This window comes from Rutidosis leptorrhynchoides, chromosome 1 (assembly GCF_046630445.1).
Source record: "Rutidosis leptorrhynchoides isolate AG116_Rl617_1_P2 chromosome 1, CSIRO_AGI_Rlap_v1, whole genome shotgun sequence".
NCBI classification, from domain to species: Eukaryota; Viridiplantae; Streptophyta; class Magnoliopsida; order Asterales; family Asteraceae; genus Rutidosis; species Rutidosis leptorrhynchoides.
Window position 1 is genome coordinate 46,483,846 of NC_092333.1, and position 22,301 is coordinate 46,506,146.

The 22,301-nt window shown below is 33.9% G+C and overlaps 1 protein-coding gene across 1 annotated transcript in view; it reads right to left on the bottom strand.

The window, feature by feature from the left end:
• Positions 1 to 208: 208 nt before the first annotated feature.
• LOC139859510 (uncharacterized) overlaps positions 209 to 22,301 on the bottom strand; it is a 42,369-nt gene continuing 20,276 nt past the window's right edge. The window contains exon 8 of the mRNA XM_071848295.1: positions 209 to 339. Coding sequence (XP_071704396.1) covers positions 315 to 339 — 25 coding nt within the window. The 3' untranslated portion in view covers positions 209 to 314. The remainder of the gene's footprint in view (positions 340 to 22,301) is intronic.

Consider the following 22,301-nt stretch of genomic DNA (forward strand, 5'->3'; position numbering starts at 1 on the left):
TTTTTTTACTAATTGGCGCAAATGATCAAGCAATTTTATTGGTCAAGATGGGTGGCAACAAATGGGCATTTAAGAATTTATTCATTTTTTAATTTTTTGAGTTGTGATATAATATTTTTATCTAAATGTTTACTCCGTTCGTCCTATATCAATAGTCCTTAGATAAAAATACACATTAAGAAATATCATTATTACACTACAATTTTTCCTTTACTTTACAGTTTATCCTTTTACCTTTTATATATTTTATTTGACCCAATTTTGCTACAATTTTATTGATTACCAGTAGCGATGTGTGTTGTTGAATCCATATTTCACGTGGCCGGATCCACAAATGACCTGAATGAAAACAATTCAACTTCATCAGCAAATTACAGGTTTACTTGCAACCAACTTAATAATATGGAATTTAATAACCGCTCGTGTGTGTGTGTATATATATATATATATATATATATATATATATATATATATATATATATATATATATATATATATATATATATATATATTATAAAAGGGAAGCACTTTTTTGGGGGGAGTAAATTTTTTTCGATTTTTTTTCAAATATCAAGATCACATGAAAATATGAATATTTAAAAAAGACACTTTGTGATGAATGTTATTATTTTGGCGGGAAAATGCTCGAAGAAATAAATGAAAACATTCACAAACTTGTGATAACCCGAAAAATTTCGACTTATTTTTTTAGTCAATTCTCTAAATGATTTAATATTTCCGACAAGATAAGCAAATTATTGTGATGCATTTAAAATGTTTTGCATGCATATAATTAACCATTGGACTTTATCCTACGATTCACGAATAAATTGTAATTTATTAACTCGAAACCCGATAATATATATTACGTGATTTAATTTCTAAAATGAAAACGTTGTATGATATAATAATTTCTATTATTAAAACTTTAAAAAAAATACATAAAGTAATTTGAATATAATTAGTTTCGAAAAACTAAATTTTATATTATTAATTTATTTAGTTTCAAGTGTATATGTATGTAACGACCCGGCTTTTTCGACTTGCTTTTGTGCTTTGTGTTTTCGCGAAACTGCGTATTTGTGCGTACTGAGCTATATTATACTCTGGGAACTCCCTACATGTTGATTTCTTTCATTTATATGTTAAAACGTACCTTTAAGTACGTAGGTTACTTAACTTGAACCCCGAAAGCTTTTATGACCGTTAGTGTCACTTGACGTTTTTAACGAACTGCGTACTGTGTACACGTTTAACTTTTTTAGTAATCGGAATATTATGACTACGAAATATTAATTATTATTTTATAATAATAATTACTTGGGTCTTTGGATGCTTAATTACGCGTAGTAATTTACTTATGCTTACTAGTTAGTCTTGTTGGACTTTCTACCTTATTGGACCTTAGCCCACCCTACACTAGTTAATGGACTATTTAATTAGCCCAATTATTAATAGCTAGTGACCCATTAATAAGTAAGACAAATGTCCATTTATTAGAGGGAATATGCTAGCATTTGTGTCAAGTATTATCCCTAATGTTGTATGGGATCCTAACATAAGCACCTACTTTAGACAACCATTAACCATAAAGCAAAAAGTTGTCCCCCTTGTTCCCCCCATGTTCCCACGTTTTTGACACCACCACCACCTCCTCACCATCTATAAATACAAGCCTTATTCCATCCATTTTACACTTGCTCTCATTTGCATTTCACACACACTTACTCTCTTATTTTCTCTCTAGTCTTTCTCACTCTAAAACTTGTAAGTTTTTTATTTTTCTTCTTCTTCTTCTTCTTCCCTTCTTAATCACGTGTTCATCATCATCATTTAAAGGATCAAGCTCTTTAGCTTTGATCTTGATTACATCTTGTAGATTCAAACATGAATCCTTCAAGAACATGGAAGATTCAAGCTTTCTAGCTTTGAATCTTCACCTACTTTGTAGATCTAAATCTTTTTACTTTAATCTTGTTATTTTGTTACAAAGATTCAAACTTGTGTTTGTAATCTTCATGTATCTTAAAGATCCAAGCTTTATGCTTCAAGATCTTCAAGAACAACCAAGATGCAAGCTTTCTAGCTTGAATCTTCATATCTTTTGTTGGATCTAAATTTTCTAACTTATGGTCTCATTATTTTGTTATAAAGATCAAAACTTGTGTTTATGGTCTTCATGTAACTTAAAGATCCAAGTTTTATGCTTCAAGGTCTTCAAGAACACTAAAGGTTCAAGCTTTCTAGCTTTGTGATCTTATAACTTGTGTGAAAAGGATCCAAGCTCTCTATCTTAGGGTTTCATCACTTCATTTGATCTAGATTATGTAAATACTTGTTTGATTGAAGTAATGTTTGTAACTTTGTTTGTAAATAGGACTTGTATTTGTGTTAAGACTAAGGATATGATGTAACCTTGGTTCATCATCCATCTAAGACTCTTAAATGAGTTGTGTTCTTACTTGGTCTTAATATATTGTGTGTTGATGGTAGAATCTTGGTCAAGGTGATGTTAACCCATCAATGAGTTGTACACTTGAAGCTATAAGCATCAAGAGAACCGTGATGAGCATCAAGCACCAAGAACCCCACCGGAGCACTTGTTTACTTTTTTTGGGATCTGATCAGCTTCCTGGACTTCTAAAAAATTGATTTTCAGTTATTTCTTTTCGATTATATGACTTTTTGTTTAGGCCTCGACTTAATCCGATATACGGTTTAGGATTTATGGCCCTCCGAAAGTCACTACGCCCTTGTAACGTTGTGCTAAAATTTCTGACCTACTCGCACTTAAACCGTCGCCACGGTCAAACTAAGACAAGTTAGGTTCTGAAAATTGGTCAGCGGTTAGAGGACTCACATACGGAGCCATAGCCACTGACTACTAGTCTTTTCGATTTACGTAGAAGTCGTAGCAGCTGATCCAAGTCAGCCTATTGTTTCGATCTCTATACTTGTTAAACTTACTCAGCTTTTACAATGATGAATGATGATGATGATGATGACACTTAAACTTATTTTATGCACTAATAGAACTTATAAAGACAACCTACTGACCTAGTAACCTTTGATTTAGGTTGATGACCTTTCGGACCGACTTACTACTTGCACACTTTCGTATCGACTTGTATTGCTTATTCACTGTGAGTTATAGCTTCCCTTTTTACTTATACTATTTTTGGGACTGAGAATACATGCGCTTTTTATGTTTTACTTATTTGACATGAGTACTTAAACTTTACATATGTGTGGGTTATATAACGGCATAAACTTTCCCCTTAGCATGGTAACGTTTAACTATTGGTTTTTGAATCGGTAGACGCGAATCTTAGATATATATCCATAGGGTTTGACATCCCCACTCGGGCTAGTCGCGCTAGCATTTAACGGGTGTTTAATACTTCGAGGACATACGCACTCGCCAGGTGCACTTTCAGGGGTTGATATTTATATTTACGTTAAGTCTAGTTACCATGTGCCCACGGTTAAGCATATACTTTATCATACTGATTTGAATTACTGATTTGAAATGCTTGTTTGAAACACTGAAATCTCGTGGCCTACCTTACATTACTGTTACAACTTAAACTATAGCTCACCAACATTATTGTTGACGTTTTAAGCATGTTTTCTTAGGTGCTTAGAGGTTTGTTGCTTCCGCTGTTAGACTTGCTGTCTTGGTGTTATTGATTGCTGTTAAGGACCTGCCGTGTTAGATTTCCGCTGCATTACTTAGAGATGTCTCAATCACGAAACTTTTATTTTGCATTCGCAACTTATGTTATTTGAATAATGGCTTTGTAATGACCCTTGTGTCACGTTATCTTTTGTAAAACGCTATCTTTTTATGAATGCAAACTGGTTTTCAAACAGCATATAGTATTTGACCGTGTAAAGATCTTGTTGTTGACGAATCGTACACGATGATTTTGTACGGGGCGTCACATTTGGTATCAGAGCATTGGTTGTAGGGAATTAGGTTGCATTAGTGAGTCTAGACCAGGTCGAGTAGGATTCACTAATAGGACTAATCTACAACTTGCTTGTTTACCTGTTTCTGCGGACCGCTGCATGCTACTATGTTATATTACTACGTGTTACTGCTTACTACTGCTGCATGTTACTGCTTACTTATACTGCCATATGATCTGCTGCATGCTACTGCTTACTCTTACTGCCATTTGAATGTAGTGACCCGAACTTTTCCATGTTTATATATATTAATTGAGATTTATATTTACATGACTAAATGTTTCCAACGTGTTAAGCAATCAAACTTGTTAAGACTTGATTAAATGAAATAAGTTTCATATAGACAATTGATCACCCAAGTTGATCGGCGATTCACGAACGTTACAAAATTGTAAAAACTACATGTTGTGGTATATATAGACATATATATATGGTTGACATAAGATTATGATGAGTAAGTATCTCACTAAATATATTAACAATGTGTGATATACATAAGAAATAAGATTACTAAGTTAAGAAACTCGAAATGATATATATAACGATTATCGTTATGATAACGTCTACTAAATACATATGTATCATATTAAGATATTGATACACTATATTTAACATGATAAAATGATATTTAAATATATCATTAAGTGTATTAACAATGAACTACATATGTAAAAACAAGACTACTAACTCAAGAATTACGAAACGAGACTTATATGTAACGATTATCGTTGTAACGATATTTTAATGTATATATCATATTAAGAGATATTCATACATCATAATATCATGATAATATAATAATTTAAAATCTCATTTGATATAATAAATATTGGGTTAACAACATTAATTGAGATCGTTAACTTAAAGGTTTCAAAACAACACTTACATGTAACGACTAACGAAGACTTAACGACTCCATTAGAATGTATATACATGTTGTGTTTTGATATGTATTCTTACACTTTTTAAAGACTTCAAGACACATATCAAAGTACTTCTACTTAACAAAAATGCTTACAATTACATCCTCGTTCAGTTTCATCAACAATTCTACTCGTATGCACCCGTATTCGTACTCGTACAATACACAGCTTTTAGATGTATGTACTATTTGTATATACACTCCAATGATCAGCTCTTAGCATCCCATGTGAGTCACCTAACATATGTGGAAACCATCATTTGGCAACTAGTATGAAGTATCTCATAAAATTATAAAAATATTAGTAATCATTCATGACTTATTTACATTAAAACAAAATTACATATCCTTTATATCTAATCCATACACCAATGACCAAAAACACCTACAAACACTTTCATTCTTCAATTTTCTTCATCTAATTGATCTCTCTCAAGTTCTATCTTCAAGTTCTAAGTGTTCTTCATAAATTCCAAAAGTTCTAGTTTCATAAAATCAAGAATACTTCCAAGATTGCAAGTTACTTCCAAGCTTTCTAATCCATTCCAAGTAATCATATAAGATCAAGGAACCTTTGTTATTTATAGTAGGTTATCTTTCTAATTCAAGGTAATATTCATATTCAAACTTTGATTCAGTTTCTACAAATATAACAATCTTATTTCGAGTGAAAATCTTACTTGAACTGTTTTCGTGTCATGATTCTGCTTCAAGAACTTTCAAGCCATCCAAGGATCCTTTGAAGCTAGATCCATTTTTCTCATTTCCAGTAGCTTTATCCAGAAAACTTAAGGTAGTAATGATGTTCATAACATCATTCGATTCATACATATAAAGCTATCTTATTCGAAGGTTTAAACTTGTAATCACTAGAACATAGTTTAGTTAATTCTAAACTTGTTCGCAAACAAAAGTTAATCCTTCTAACTTGACTTTTAAAATCAACTAAACACATGTTCTATATCTATATGATATGCTAACTTAATGATTTAAAACCTGAAAACACGATGAACACCATAAAATCGGATATACGCCGTCGTAGTGAAACCGGGGGCTGTTTTGGTTTGGATAATTAAAAATTATGATAAACTTTGATTTAAAATTTGTTCTTCTGGGAAAATAATTTTTCATATGAACATGAAACTATATCCAAAAATCTTGGTTAAACTCAAAGTGAAAGTATGTTTTTCAAAATAGTCATCAAGATGTCGTTCTTTCGACGAAAATGACTACCTCTTTAGTAATTGACATGTAACTTAAATTTTCGACTATAAACCTATACTTTTTCTGTTTAGATTCTTAAATTAGAGTTCAATATGAAATCATAGCAATTTTATTCACTCAAAACGGATATAAAATGAAGAAGTTATGAGTAAAACAAGATTGAATATTTTTGATCTTTTTAGCTACGGGAAATGTTTAACAAATCTATACAAATCATATCCTAGCTAACTTATATTGTATTATACATGTATTCTAATATATTATGTAATCTTGGGATACCATAGACACGTATGCAAATGTTTTGACATATCATATCGACCCATGTATATATATTATTTGGAACAACCATAGACACTCTATATGCAGTAATGTTGGAGTTAGCTATACAGGGTTGAGTTTGATTCCAAAAATATATATACTTTGAGTTGTGATCTAGCCTGAGACGTGTATACACTGGGTCGTGGATTGATTCAAGATAATATATATCGATTTATTTCTGTATATCTAACTGTGGACAACTAGTTGTAGGTTACTAACGAGGACAGCTGACTAAAAATGGTTGTAATTATATTTTGATTATACTTTGATATATATGTACATATTTGTATAGGTTTGTGAATCGATCCGTGACCAAGTCTTATTTACGAGGAAGGAAATATCTGTGAAAGTGAGTTATAGTCCCACTTTAAAATCTAATATTTTTGGGATGAGAATACATGCATGTTTTATAAATGATTTACAAAATAAACACAAGTACGTGAAACTACATTCTATGGTTGAATTATCGAAATCGAATATGCCCCTTTTTATTAAGTCTGGTAATCTAAGAATTAGGGAACTGATACCCTAATTGACGCGAATCCTAAAGATAGATCTATTGGGCCTAACAAACCCCATCCAAAGTACCGGATGCTTTAGTACTTCGAAATTTATATCATATCCGAAGGGTGTCCCAGAATGATGGAGATATTCTTATATATGCATCTTGTTAATGTCAGTTACCAGGTGTTCACCATATGAATGATTTTTATCTCTATGTATGGGATGTGTATTGAAATATGAAATCTTGTGGTCTATTGTTACGATTTGATATATATAGGTTAAACCTATAACTCACCAACATTTTTGTTGACGTTTAAAGCATGTTTATTCTCAGGTGAATATTAAGAGCTTCCGCTGTTGCATACTAAAATAAGGACAAGATTTTGAGTCCATGTTTGTATAATATTGTGTAAAAACTGCATTCAAGAAATATATATCGATGTAATATATTTCTATTGTAAACCATTATGTAATGGTCTTGTGTAAACAGTATATTTTAGATTATCATTATTTGATAATCTACGTAATGATTTTAAAACTTTTATTGATAAAATAAAGGTTATGGTTGTTTTAAAAATGAATGTAGTCTTTGAAAAACGTCTCATATAGAGGTCAAAACCTCACAACGAAATCAATTAATATGGAACGTTTATAATCAATATGAACGGGACATTTCAGTGAACCCGCTGTATGCTATTGCTTATCCTCGCTACTTCATACTACTATCTGCTTTCGATTGCATGTTACTTATGTTTAGTACTGTTAATATTGCCATGCTATATACTGCTGTAGACGATCTAGGTTGTTGTAGTGCCTGATTACGTGCTTGCTTCATGTCTGCTTTTCGCCGTACCGACTTGGAGAATTTACCTTTCCTAGTTCAGATATTTTTCTGAACCCTTTTCCCACTCGCCTAACCCTAAGGATTAGTATTGTAATCCACCTATTACTACCGTTCCACCATTTCAGAGATCGAAACGTTATTTCATGCAATATAGGACAAGTACCCCTCAGATTACACGCCCACTGAAGTTAATCCTCGGAGAAGGAAATATGTGAGGACTTTCGGAGTAACCGCACCTCGCCGCACCCCGAGCTCACCCTAATTAGCCACGTACAACGTATGAACAATAGAAGGTTGTTCAGTTTCCGCAAGCTGTGAAATGTCCCATTCTTATTGATTAAAAACGTTCCATATTAATTGATTTCGTTGCGAGGTTTTGACCTCTATATGAGACGTTTTTCAAAGACTGCATTCATTTTTAAAACAAACCATAACCTTTATTTCATAAATAAAGATTTAAAAAGCGTTACGTAGATTATCAAATAATGATAATCTAAAATATCCTGTTTACACACGACCATTACATAATGGTTTACAATACAAATATGTTACATCGAAATCAGTTTCTTGAATGCAGTTTTTACACAATATCATACAAACATGGACTCCAAATCTTGTCCTTATTTTAGTATGCAACAGCGGAAGCTCTTAATATTCACCTGAGAATAAACATGCTTTAAACGTCAACAAAAATGTTGGTGAGTTATAGGTTTAACCTATATATATCAAATCGTAACAATAGACCACAAGATTTCATATTTCAATACACATCCCATACATAGAGATAAAAATCATTCATATGGTGAACACCTGGTAACCGACAATAACAAGATGCATATATAAGAATATCCCCATCATTCCGGGACACCCTTCGGATATGATATAAATTTCGAAGTACTAAAGCATCCGGTACTTTGGATGGGGTTTGTTAGGCCCAATAGATCTATCTTTAGGATTCGCGTCAATTAGGGTGTCTGTTCCCTAATTCTTAGATTACCAGACTTAATAAAAAGGGGCATATTCGATTTCGATAATTCAACCATAGAATGTAGTTTCACGTACTTGTGTCTATTTTGTAAATCATTTATAAAACCTGCATGTATTCTCATCCCAAAAATATTAGATTTTAAAAGTGGGACTATAACTCACTTTCACAGATTTTTACTTCGTCGGGAAGTAAGACTTGGCCACTGTTGATTCACGAACCTATAACAATATATACATATATATTAAAGTATGTTCAAAATATATTTACAACACTTTTAATATATTTTGATGTTTTAAGTTTATTAAGTCAGCTGTCCTCGTTAGTAACCTATAACTAGTTGTCCACAGTTAGATGTACAGAAATAAATCGATAAATATTATCTTGAATCAATCCACGACCCAGTGTATACGTATCTCAGTATTGATCACAACTCAAACTATATATATTTTGGAATCAACCTCAACCCTGTATAGCTAACTCCAACATTCACATATAGAGTGTCTATGGTTGTTCCGAAATATATATAGATGTGTCGACATGATAGGTCGAAACATTGTATACGTGTCTATGGTATCTCAAGATTACATAATATACAATACAAGTTGATTAAGTTATGGTTGGAATAGATTTGTTACCAATTTTCACGTAGCTAAAATGAGAAAAATTATCCAATCTTGTTTTACCCATAACTTCTTCATTTTAAATCCGTTTTGAATGAATCAAATTGCTATGATTTCATATTGAACTCTATTTTATGAATCTAAACAGAAAAAGTATAGGTTTATAGTCGGAAAAATAAGTTACAAGTCGTTTTTGTAAAGGTAGTCATTTCAGTCGAAAGAACGACGTCTAGATGACCATTTTAGAAAACATACTTCCACTTTGAGTTTAACCATAATTTTTGGATATAGTTTCATGTTCATAATAAAAATCATTTTCTCAGAATAACAACTTTTAAATCAAAGTTTATCATAGTTTTTAATTAACTAACCCAAAACAGCCCGCGGTGTTACTACGACGGCGTAAATCCGGTTTTACGGTGTTTTTCGTGTTTCCAGGTTTTAAATCATTAAGTTAGCATATCATATAGATATAGAACATGTGTTTAGTTGATTTTAAAAGTCAAGTTAGAAGGATTAACTTTTGTTTGCGAACAAGTTTAGAATTAACTAAACTATGTTCTAGTGATTACAAGTTTAAACCTTCGAATAAGATAGCTTTATATGTATGAATCGAATGATGTTATGAACATCATTACTACCTTAATTTCCTTGGATAAACCTACTGGAAAAGAGAAAAATGGATCTAGCTTCAATGGATCCTTGGATGGCTCGAAGTTCTTGAAGCAGAATCATGACACGAAAACAAGTTCAAGTAAGATCATCACTTGAAATAAGATTGTTATAGTTATAGAAATTGAACCAAAGTTTGAATATGATTATTACCTTGTATTAGAATGATAACCTACTGTAAGAAACAAAGATTTCTTGAGGTTGGATGATCACCTTACAAGATTGGAAGTTAGCTAGCAAACTTGAAAGTATTCTTGATTTTATGAAACTAGAACTTTTGGAATTTATGAAGAACACTTAGAACTTGAAGATAGAACTTGAGAGAGATCAATTAGATGAAGAAAATTGAAGAATTAAAGTGTTTGTAGGTGTTTTTGGTCGTTGGTGTATGGATTAGATATAAAGGATATGTAATTTTGTTTTCATGTAAATAAGTCATGAATGATTACTCATATTTTTGTAATTTTATGAGATATTTCATGCTAGTTGCCAAATGATGGTTCCCACATGTGTTAGGTGACTCACATGGGCTGCTAAGAGCTGATCATTGGAGTGTATATACCAATAGTACATACATCTAAAAGCTGTGTATTGTACGAGTACGAATACGGGTGCATACGAGTAGAATTGTTGATGAAACTGAACGAGGATGTAATTGTAAGCATTTTTGTTAAGTAGAAGTATTTTGATAAGTGTATTGAAGTCTTTCAAAAGTGTATAAATGCATATTAAAACACTACATGTATATACATTTTAACTGAGTCGTTAAGTCATCGTTAGTCGTTACATGTAAGTGTTGTTTTGAAACCTTTAGGTTAACGATCTTGTTAAATGTTGTTAACCCAATGTTTATAATATAAAATGAGATTTTAAATTATTATATTATCATGATATTATCATGTATGAATATCTCTTAATATGATATATATACATTAAATGTCTTTACAACGATAATCGTTACATATATGTCTCGTTTAAAAATCATTAAGTTAGTAGTCTTGTTTTTACATATGTAGTTCATTGTTAATATACTTTATGATATGTTTTCTTATCATAATATCATGTTAACTATATATATATATCCATATATATGTCATCATATAGTTTTTACAAGTTTTAACGTTCGTGAATCACCGATCAACTTGGGTGGTCAATTGTCTATATGAAACATATTTCAATTAATCAAGTCTTAACAAGTTTGATTGCTTAACATGTTGGAAACATTTAATCATGTAAATATCAATCTCAATTAATATATATAAACATGGAAAAGTTCGGGTCACTACAGTACCTACCCGTTAAATAAATTTCGTCCCGAAATTTTAAGCTGTTGAAGGTGTTGACGAATCTTCTGGAAATAGATGCGGGTATTTCTTCTTCATCTGATCTTCACGCTCCCAGGTGAACTCGGGTCCTCTACGAGCATTCCATCGAACCTTAACAATTGGTATCTTGTTTTGCTTAAGTCTTTTAACCTCACGATCCATTATTTCGACGGGTTCTTCGATGAATTGAAGTTTTTCGTTGATTTGGATTTCATCTAACGGAATAGTGAGATCTTCTTTAGCAAAACATTTCTTTAAATTCGAGACGTGGAAAGTGTTATGTACAGCCGCGAGTTGTTGAGGTAACTCTAGTCGGTAAGCTACTGGTCCGACACGATCAATAATCTTTTCTTTTAATGTCAGCGTAGCTCTTTTGTCGACTTTGGGCGGTTTTCAACCGTTGTTGAATTTGGATGATCTTCTCGGTAGTTTCTTGTATAATCTCCGGACCCGTAATCTGTCTATCCCCCACTTCACTCCAACAAATCGGAGACCTGCACTTTCTACCATAAAGTGCTTCAAACGGCGCCATCTCAATGCTTGAATGGTAGCTGTTGTTGTAGGAAAATTCTGCTAACGGTAGATGTCGATCCCAACTGTTTCCGAAATCAATAACACATGCTCGTAGCATGTCTTCAAGCGTTTGTATCGTCCTTTCGCTCTGCCCATCAGTTTGTGGATGATAGGCAGTACTCATGTCTATACGAGTTCCTAATGCTTGCTGTAATGTCTGCCAGAATCTTGAAATAAATCTGCCATCCCTATCAGAGATAATAGAGATTGGTATTCCATGTCTGGAGACGACTTCCTTCAAATACAGTCGTGCTAACTTCTCCATCTTGTCATCTTCTCTTATTGGTAGGAAGTGTGCTGATTTGGTGAGACGATCAACTATTACCCAAATAGTATCAAAACCACTTGCAGTCCTTGGCAATTTAGTGATGAAATCCATGGTAATGTTTTCCCATTTCCATTCCGGGATTTCGGGTTGTTGAAGTAGACCTGATGGTTTCTGATGCTCAGCTTTGACCTTAGAACACGTCAAACATTCTCCTACGTATTTAGCAACATCGGCTTTCATACCCGGCCACCAAAAATGTTTCTTGAGATCCTTGTACATCTTCCCCGTTCCAGGATGTATTGAGTATCTGGTTTTATGAGCTTCTCTAAGTACCATTTCTCTCATATCTCCAAATTTTGGTACCCAAATCCTTTCAGCCCTATACCGGGTTCCGTCTTCCCGAATATTAAGATGCTTCTCCGATCCTTTGGGTATTTCATCCTTTAAATTTCCCTCTTTTAAAACTCCTTGTTGCGCCTCCTTTATTTGAGTAGTAATGTTATTATGAATCATTATATTCATAGATTTTACTCGAATGGGTTCTCTGTCCTTCCTGCTCAAGGCATCGGCTACCACATTTGCCTTCCCCGGGTGGTAACGAATCTCAAAGTCGTAATCATTCAATAATTCAATCCACCTACGCTGCCTCATATTCAGTTGTTTCTGATTAAATATGTGTTGAAGACTTTTGTGGTCGGTATATATAATACTTTTGACCCCATATAAGTAGTGCCTCCAAGTCTTTAATGCAAAAACAACCGCGCCTAATTCCAAATCATGCGTCGTATAATTTTGTTCGTGAATCTTCAATTGTCTAGACGCATAAGCAATCACCTTTGTTCGTTGCATTAATACACAACCGAGACCTTGCTTTGATGCATCACAATAAATCACAAAATCATCATTCCCTTCAGGCAATGACAATATAGGTGCCGTAGTTAGCTTTTTCTTCAATAACTGAAACGCTTTCTCTTGTTCATCATTCCATTCAAATTTCTTCCCTTTATGCGTTAATGCAGTCAAGGGTTTTGCTATTCTGGAAAAGTCTTGGATGAACCTTCTGTAGTAACCAGCTAGTCCTAAAAACTGGCGTATGTGTTTCGGAGTTTTCGGGGTTTCCCACTTTTCAACAGTTTCTATCTTTGCCGGATCCACCTTAATACCTTCTTTGTTCACTATGTGACCGAGGAATTGAACTTCTTCCAACCAAAATGCACACTTTGAAAACTTAGCGTACAATTCTTCCTTCCTCAATACTTCTAACACCTTTCTCAAATGTTCACCGTGTTCTTGGTCATTCTTTGAGTAAATAAGTATGTCATCAATGAAAACAATGACAAACTTGTCAAGGTATGGTCCACACACTCGGTTCATAAGGTCCATGAACACAGCTGGTGCATTAGTTAAACCAAACGGCATGACCATAAACTCGTAATGACCGTAACGTGTTCTGAAAGCAGTCTTTGGAATATCATCTTCTTTCACCCGCATTTGATGATACCCGGAACGTAAGTCAATCTTTGAATAAACAGACGAGCCTTGTAGTTGATCAAATAAGTCGTCGATTCTCGGTAGTGGGTAGCGGTTCTTGATGGTAAGTTTGTTCAACTCTCGGTAGTCGATACACAACCTGAATGTACCATCTTTCTTCTTGACAAACAAAACAGGAGCTCCCCACGGTGATGTGCTTGGTCGAATGAAACCACGCTCTAAAAGTTCTTGTAATTGGCTTTGCAGTTCTTTCATCTCGCTGGGTGCGAGTCTGTAAGGAGCACGAGCTATTGGTGCAGCTCCTGGTACAAGATCTATTTGAAATTCAACGGATCGATGTGGGGGTAATCCCGGTAATTCTTTCAGAAATACATCGGGAAATTCTTTTGCAATGGGAACATCATTGATGCTCTTTTCTTCAGTTTGTACTTTCTCAACGTGTGCTAGAACAGCATAGCAACCTTTTCTTATTAGTTTTTGTGCCTTCAAATTACTAATAAGATGTAGCTTCGTGTTGCCCTTTTCTCCGTACACCATTAAGGGTTTTCCTTTTTCTCGTATAATGCGAATTGCATTTTTGTAACAAACGATCTCCGCTTTCACTTCTTTCAACCAGTCCATACCGATTATCACATCAAAACTCCCTAACTCTACTGGTATCAAATCAATCTTAAATGTTTCGTTAACCAGTTTAATTTCTCGATTCCGACATATATTATCTGCTGAAATTAATTTACCATTTGCTAATTCGAGTAAAAATTTACTATCCAAAGGCGTCAATGGACAACTTAATTTAGCACAAAAATCTCTATTCATATAGCTTCTATCCGCACCCGAATCAAATAAAACGTAAGCAGATTTATTTTCAATAAGAAACGTACCCGTAACAAGCTCCGGGTCTTCCTGTGCCTCTACCGCATTAATATTGAAAACTCTTCCACGGCCTTGTCCATTCGTGTTCTCCTGGTTCGGGAAATTTCTAATAATGTGGCCTGGTTTTCCACATTTATAACAAACTACATTGGCATAACTTGCTCCGACACTACTTGCTCCGCCATTACTCGTTCCGACACCATTTGTTCCTTTCGTTCTATTAACCCCTGGTCCGTAGACCTCACACTTCGCCGCGCTATGACCATTTCTTTTACACTTGTTGCAAATTTTGGTGCAGAACCCCGAGTGATTCTTTTCACACCTTTGGCATAGCTGCTTCTGATTGTTGTTGTTGTTGCGGTTATTATTGTTGTTGGGATGATTGTTGTAGTTGCTGTTGTTGTTGTTGTTGTTGTTGTTGTTGTTGTTGTTGTTGTTGGGCCGTTTGTTGTAGTTGCGATTGATGTTGCGATTGTTGGGATAATTGTTGCGATTATTGTTGTAATTGATGTTGTTGTTGTATTGGTGATTCTTATCACCGTTTTCCTCCCACTTTCTTTTGACTTGCTTCACATTGGCCTCTTCAGTAGTCTGTTCTTTAATTCTTTCTTCAATCTGGTTCACTAGTTTGTGAGCCATTCTACATGCCTGTTGTATGGAGGCGGGCTCGTGTGAACTTATATCTTCTTGGATTCTTTCCGGTAATCCTTTCACAAACGCGTCGATCTTCTCTTCCTCATCTTCGAATGCTCCCGGACACAATAGGCACAATTCTGTGAATCGTCTTTCGTATGTGGTAATATCAAATCCTTGGGTTCGTAACCCTCTAAGTTCTGTCTTGAGCTTATTGACCTCGGTTCTGGGACGGTACTTCTCGTTCATCAAGTGCTTGAATGCTGACCACGGTAGTGCGTACGCATCATCTTGTCCCACTTGCTCTAGATAGGTATTCCACCATGTTAACGCAGAACCTGTGAAGGTATGTGTAGCGTACTTCACTTTGTCCTCTTCAGTACACTTACTTATGGCAAACACCAATTCAACCTTCTCGGTCCACCGTTTCAATCCGATCGGTCCTTCGGTTCCATCAAATTCCAAAGGTTTGCAGGCAGTGAATTCTTTGTAGGTGCATCCTACACGATTTCCTGTACTGCTAGATCCAAGGTTATTGTTGGTATGTAGCGCAGCCTGTACTGCGGCTATGTTTGAAGCTAGAAAAGTACGGAATTCCTCTTCATTCATATTCACGGTGTGTCGAGTAGTCGGTGCCATTTCCTTCAAAATAGTTAAATGGAACAAGTTAATCATACAGAATATTAAGAGTAGTTAATAGTATTTCGTAGCATAATATGAACTCATTTATAAAAGCTTTTTCTTCATATTAGCGTTTTATAAGTTTAAATTCGGGTAGTACCTACCCGTTAAGTTCATACTTAGTAGCTAATATACAATTCAACTACTACAATTCTATATGAAAAACTGATTGTAATAATATTTCGCGTTCAAACTTTTATACAATATTTTACAAACTTACAATACCGCTTATTTTACATAAAGCATGAAATATAGCACACAATAACTTTGATACAAGATAGTTGTGAAGACAATTCTAGCTAGTACACAAGTCGTTCGGCAAAGGCAATAAAGACACGTAATTCATACGTCCAGAAACAAGTCATGCATTCTGGTTTTACTAGGACTACTTCCCATCCTTGGTCTTGTGCAACATAACCGTTATGGCCGTTGATAAGACAGCGTGTTGTAACGTCATCAAAGGGACGAGGGTTACGTAATGTCCAACAGTCCCGTAATAATCTAAAAACCTCATTTCTTACCCCAATTACCGACTCCGTCACTTGTGGAAACGTTTTGTTTAATAGTTGTAGCCCGATGTTCTTGTTCTCACTTTGGTGAGAAGCGAACATTACTAATCCGTAAGCATAACATGCTTCTTTATGTTGCATGTTAGCCGCTTTTTCTAAATCACGAAGTCCAATATTCGGATATATTGAGTCAAAATAATTTCTTAACCCGTTGCGTAAAATAGCATTTGGGTTCCCCGCAATATATGCGTCAAAGTAAACACATCGTAACTTATGGGTTTCCCAATGTGATATCCCCCATCTTTCAAACGAAAGTCTCTTATAAACCAAGACATTCTTGGAACGTTCTTCGAATGTCTTACAAACTGATCTCGCCTTAAATAGTTGTGCCGAAGAATTCTGGCCGACTCTAGACAAGATTTCATCAATCATGTCTCCGGGTAGGTCTCTTAAAATATTGGGTTGTCTATCCATTTTGTGTTTTTAAACTGTAAAATAGACAAGAGTTAGTTTCATAAAAAAAATACTTATTAATACAAGCAATTTTTACATATATCATAAAGCATAAGAACACTATATTACATATATTACACCACACGAATACAACTATCTTATTCCGACTCGCTCGTTTCTTCTTCTTCGGTTTTGGTTCGTTTTGCCAAGTTTCTAGGGATATATGATGTTCCCCTAATACGAGCCGTCGTTGTCCACATTGGTTTAGAAAAACCTGGTGGTTTAGAGGTTCCCGGGTCATTGTTACAACTTAAGGACTTCGGGGGTTGACGATACATATAAAGTTCATCGGGGTTGGAATTAGATTTCTCTATTTTTATGCCCTTTCCCTTATTATTTTCTTTTGCCTTTTTAAATTCAGTTGGGGTAATTTCTATAACATCATCGGAATTCTGGTCGTAATCCGATTCATCGGAGAATTGGTAATCCTCCCAATATTTTGCTTCCTTGGCGGAAACACCATTGACCATAATTAACTTTGGTCAGTTGGTTGAGGATTTTCTTTTACTTAACCGTTTTATTATTTCCCCCACCGGTTCTATTTCTTCATCCGGTTCCGATTCTTCTTCCGGTTCCGATTCTTCTTTCGGTTCCGACTCTTCTTCCGGTTCCTCTTCGGGAACTTGTGAATCAGTCCACAAATCATTCCAATTTACATTTGACTCTTCATTATTATTAGGTGAGTCAATGGGACTTGTTCTAGAGGTAGACATCTATCACATAATATCAAACACGTTAAGAGATTAATATATCACATAATATTCATATGTTAAAAATATATAGTTTCCAACAAAAATGTTAAGCAATCATTTTTAAAGAAAACACGGTCGAAGTCCAGACTCACTAATGCATCCTAACAAACTCGATAAGACACACTAATGCAAATTTTCTGGTTCTCTAAGACCAACGCTCGGATACCAACTGAAATGTCCCGTTCTTATTGATTAAAAACGTTCCATATTAATTGATTTCGTTGCGAGGTTTTGACCTCTATATGAGACGTTTTTCAAAGACTGCATTCATTTTTAAAACAAACCATAACCTTTATTTCATAAATAAAGATTTAAAAAGCTTTACGTAGATTATCAAATAATGATAATCTAAAATATCCTGTTTACACACGACCATTACATAATGGTTTACAATACAAATATGTTACATCGAAATCAGTTTCTTGAATGTAGTTTTTACACAATATCATACAAACATGGACTCCAAATCTTGTCCTTATTTTAGTATGCAACAGCGGAAGCTCTTAATATTCACCTGAGAATAAACATGCTTTAAACGTCAACAAAAATGTTGGTGAGTTATAGGTTTAACCTATATATATCAAATCGTAACAATAGACCACAAGATTTCATATTTCAATACACATCCCATACATAGAGATAAAAATCATTCATATGGTGAACACCTGGTAACCGACAATAACAAGATGCATATATAAGAATATCCCCATCATTCCGGGACACCCTTCGGATATGATATAAATTTCGAAGTACTAAAGCATCCGGTACTTTGGATGGGGTTTGTTAGGCCCAATAGATCTATCTTTAGGATTCGCGTCAATTAGGGTGTCTGTTCCCTAATTCTTAGATTACCAGACTTAATAAAAAGGGGCATATTCGATTTCGATAATTCAACCATAGAATGTAGTTTCACGTACTTGTGTCTATTTTGTAAATCATTTATAAAACCTGCATGTATTCTCATCCCAAAAATATTAGATTTTAAAAGTGGGACTATAACTCACTTTCACAGATTTTTACTTCGTCGGGAAGTAAGACTTGGCCACTGTTGATTCACGAACCTATAACAATATAGACATATATATTAAAGTATGTTCAAAATATATTTACAACACTTTTAATATATTTTGATGTTTTAAGTTTATTAAGTCAGCTGTCCTCGTTAGTAACCTATAACTAGTTGTCCACAGTTAGATGTACAGAAATAAATTGATAAATATTATCTTGAATCAATCCACGACCCAGTGTATACGTATCTCAGTATTGATCACAACTCAAACTATATATATTTTGGAATCAACCTCAACCCTGTATAGCTAACTCCAACATTCACATATAGAGTGTCTATGGTTGTTCCGAAATATATATAGATGTGTCGACATAATAGGTCGAAACATTGTATACGTGTCTATGGTATCTCAAGATTACATAATATACAATACAAGTTGATTAAGTTATGGTTGGAATAGATTTGTTACCAATTTTCACGTAGCTAAAATGAGAAAAATTATTCAATCTTGTTTTACCCATAACTTCTTCATTTTAAATCCGTTTTGAATGAATCAAATTGCTATGATTTCATATTGAACTCTATTTTATGAATCTAAACAGAAAAAGTATAGGTTTATAGTCGGAAAAATAAGTTACAAGTTGTTTTTGTAAAGGTAGTCATTTCAGTCGAAAGAACGACGTCTAGATGACCATTTTAGAAAACATACTTCCACTTTGAGTTTAACCATAATTTTTGGATATAGTTTCATGTTCATAATAAAAATCATTTTCTCAGAATAACAACTTTTAAATCAAAGTTTATCATAGTTTTTAATTAACTAACCCAAAACAGCCCGCGGTGTTACTACGACGGCGTAAATCCGGTTTTACGGTGTTTTTCGTGTTTCCAGGTTTTAAATCATTAAGTTAGCATATCATATAGATATAGAACATGTGTTTAGTTGATTTTAAAAGTCAAGTTAGAAGGATTAACTTTTGTTTGCGAACAAGTTTAGAATTAACTAAACTATGTTCTAGTGATTACAAGTTTAAACCTTCGAATAAGATAGCTTTATATGTATGAATCGAATGATGTTATGAACATCATTACTACCTTAATTTCCTTGGATAAACCTACTGGAAAAGAGAAAAATGGATCTAGCTTCAATGGATCCTTGGATGGCTCGAAGTTCTTGAAGCAGAATCATGACACGAAAACAAGTTCAAGTAAGATCATCACTTGAAATAAGATTTTTATAGTTATAGAAATTGAACCAAAGTTTGAATATGATTATTACCTTGTATTAGAATGATAACCTACTGTAAGAAACAAAGATTTCTTGAGGTTGGATGATCACCTTACAAGATTGGAAGTGAGCTAGCAAACTTGAAAGTATTCTTGATTTTATGAAACTAGAACTTTTGGAATTTATGAAGAACACTTAGAACTTGAAGATAGAACTTGAGAGAGATCAATTAGATGAAGAAAATTGAAGAATGAAAGTGTTTGTAGGTGTTTTTGGTCGTTGGTGTATGGATTAGATATAAAGGATATGTAATTTTGTTTTCATGTAAATAAGTCATGAATGATTACTCATATTTTTGTAATTTTATGAGATATTTCATGCTAGTTGCCAAATGATGGTTCCCACATGTGTTAGGTGACTCACATGGGCTGCTAAGAGCTGATCATTGGAGTGTATATACCAATAGTACATACATCTAAAAGCTGTGTATTGTACGAGTACGAATACGGGTGCATACGAGTAGAATTGTTGATGAAACTGAACGAGGATGTAATTGTAAGCATTTTTGTTAAGTAGAAGTATTTTGATAAGTGTATTGAAGTCTTTCAAAAGTGTATAAATACATATTAAAACACTACATGTATATACATTTTAACTGAGTCGTTAAGTCATCGTTAGTCGTTACATGTAAGTGTTGTTTTGAAACCTTTAGGTTAACGATCTTGTTAAATGTTGTTAACCCAATGTTTATAATATAAAATGAGATTTTAAATTATTATATTATCATGATATTATCATGTATGAATATCTCTTAATATGATATATATATACATTAAATGTCTTTACAACGATAATCGTTACATATATGTCTCGTTTAAAAATCATTAAGTTAGTAGTCTTGTTTTTACATATGTAGTTCATTGTTAATATACTTTATGATATGTTTTCTTATCATAGTATCATGTTAACTATATATATATATCCATATATATGTCATCATATAGTTTTTACAAGTTTTAACGTTCGTGAATCACCGATCAACTTGGGTGGTCAATTGTCTATATGAAACATATTTCAATTAATCAAGTCTTAACAAGTTTGATTGCTTAACATGTTGGAAACATTTAATCATGTAAATATCAATCTCAATTAATATATATAAACATGGAAAAGTTCGGGTCACTACAAGCTGACCCGTACCCCATACGCTTTCATGACCGTCACTTACCTCTTTCATTCTACACTACTACTCGACGAACTAACGACACTTCTGGACTCAGGTCCCTAACACTCTTAAGCATTGGAGAAGTCGGGAAGGTATCTCCTTTCACAAGGTCGTAGTGTCTTCCACCGATGCTCAGCCATACCCAAAGACTTGGGAGTCGCCTCAAAACATATCGTATTACTACTTGCTACACGTACAACTCAATGCGAGACCCAGATTGAATTTCTAGAAAGGAACCTAATGACATTACTTGAACCCGAACATTTTGAAGAAATTTCGAGACATTTAGGCATTGATGCATGACCTACGGAACCTACGCACCCACACCGAGAAACCGTGAGATTTATTATGTAGATTTTGTTTTGAGACAGCTTAGACAAAGCACCGTTGGATGAAATTGAGTAGAACTGGAAGTGATCACGTTACATTGACCATATGGAGTGATATTGGAATAAACGTACAATTTAGTACAATATAATGATGCCAGGCCAGTGTAATTATATTGAAGTAAATCATGCAGAAGTCCCAATGCTACTATATAAGGAATATGAAGTGATTCAAAGGAAATTTTGGTAGGAATCACTTAAGCATACGCATTCTGGTCTGTTAGAGGTATGGAAAGAATAACCACGTAGCCCAGATATTGTACAAGAAGGGCCTTGATCGCAGAAATGATAACCCGAAAATTTGTTATGGATATAGACACTCTGGACACTTAAGGACAAAGTTCTTAAATAGGAAAAACTTTGGACTTACCTGCGGTAGAGCAATCATTACCTCAGTTATGGAGACTCGCATAGATCCTGATTTTTGTTAGGGTACGTTTCATCACTACGTTTTCTTTGTCTCGAAATTGTTTAATACTAGAACGATAGAAAATTTATATCTAAGAACCTTAGTGTTATGACTAATAAGCCATTGACAACCATGAGAGTTAAGTATTCTATAGGACAAGCTAATGGTAAGCTGGCAGAGATAGAGGAATGATTTAAGGTAGTACCTTAAAATTAACAGGCGGGTCATTTGGAGATGACCTCATGTCAACAAAACTTGGAAGTTTAAAGTAGTAGTTGGAAAGGATTAGTTACCTACGCACAAGCAGATGTTATTTGAAAAGATTGATAGAATTTTTCACGGTAGTATAGTAAGATTTGGTT